Here is a 1,445-nt window from a genome sequence, read left to right as displayed (position 1 = left end):
TGTGTGTGTGTGTGTGTGTGTGTGTGTGTGTGTGTGTGTGTGTGTGTGTGTCCCTGTCTTGTGTTCGAGAAACCTTTCTGCACGAAGACAGTCCTCCAATCCGACAAACAACGCACGTTATCCCACAAATACTGAATACACATAACATTTTCTTCACCATTCATCTCATTATTTATCCTTCAACTCCATCCTTCTCTCGTCTCCAGGGAGCGTGAGCCTGGACGATATCCTCGCTGTGCAGACGCAGTCACGTGACAACAGTGAGCTCAACAGCGTGGTCGTGCACTACGCCGCCCGGGGCAAAGGTCATTCGCTGACCTGGGCCAAACTCGTGCTGTCCGGTGACCCGGACCTTTGCAAAGAACTCAACAACAGCTTCGCCACCACACTGCCAGGTCAGTCGGGTTTTCTTGTCTTTGGTTGGTTGGTTTGTTTGTTTGTCTAGTTTGTTAGTTTGAGTAAATCACACATTTTAGATTTCAAATATAGGCGTCCATCTCCACCCCAAACAAAAAAACAACAAAAAACAAACAAACAAACAAACAAACAAACAAACAAACAAACAAACAAAATCTACACACTTAAAAATCATATACAAGGCGGGCTTTGACCCTGCTTGACAGAGCCAACCCAGGCTGAAAGGAATACTACAACATCCCAGCAGAAAGACCGAGATACTCAACCAAGCGGAAAGTCCGGGTCGAGCATCGGTTCGGACACTGATTTTTTTTCACCACCTCCTACCCACTCAGCAGTAATGAGTACCTGACTTCAAGTTGGTAAAGTACATGTATTGGCGGTGTGGAAAGAACTGGCCACTCTACCACAATATTATGCTAAAGGCCCAGGAAGTTGTCTCACTAACAAGGCAATCCCCAATGTCCGGATCGGATGCGGGAACACCTTTTTACTCAACCGAAGTTCAGCCCTTTCTGGAATCGAACTCGGGTCTCCTGTATGCGGCAGCTAAGCGTCTAACCACTATACCATAGACACCGGTAGTTTTGGTAAGAATTTCACTCCGCTTACACAACAAATAGGTCATACAAATGCCGAAGGTTAATGGCGATGTTAGAAAGCACCGGCCAGCCACCAACTTTGTTTGTGTCTTTGATTACAGTTTTCTTGGTCTGTTTGTGTGATTTTCATCGGGTGGTTGGTTGTTTGAGATGAATTGAGCTTTACTGTTTTTGCATATGTGTATGGTACGTGGATGGGTCTTGCGTGGGGCTGCAGAAATATTTTCTGTTTTTAAGTTTTAGAATTGTTTTTTCGTTTTCTCTTCCCCTTGCCCCCCCTCTCTCTCTCTCTCTCTCGGGGCTGCAGAAATATTTTCTGTTTTTAAGTTTTAGAATTGTTTTTTCGTTTTCTCTTCCCCTTGCCCCCCCTCTCTCTGTCTGTCTGTCTGTCTGTCTCTCTCTCTCTCTCTCTCTCTCTCTCTCTCT

At 45.5% G+C, this 1,445-nt stretch overlaps 1 protein-coding gene across 1 annotated transcript in view; it reads left to right on the top strand.

The window, feature by feature from the left end:
• Positions 1–1,445, top strand: part of LOC101854917 (ceramide kinase) — a gene marked incomplete in the record, with an annotated part of 148,254 nt that overhangs the window by 41,444 nt on the left and 105,365 nt on the right. The window contains 1 exon segment of the mRNA XM_035970444.1: positions 207–395. Within this exon segment, the coding sequence (XP_035826337.1) occupies positions 207–395 (189 nt within the window).

Source organism: Aplysia californica, unplaced genomic scaffold, assembly GCF_000002075.1.
Source record: "Aplysia californica isolate F4 #8 unplaced genomic scaffold, AplCal3.0 scaffold00012, whole genome shotgun sequence".
Lineage (NCBI taxonomy): Eukaryota > Metazoa > Mollusca > Gastropoda > Aplysiida > Aplysiidae > Aplysia > Aplysia californica.
Note: the sequence above shows the minus strand (reverse complement) of the source record. Positions and strands in the feature narration are given on the sequence as shown.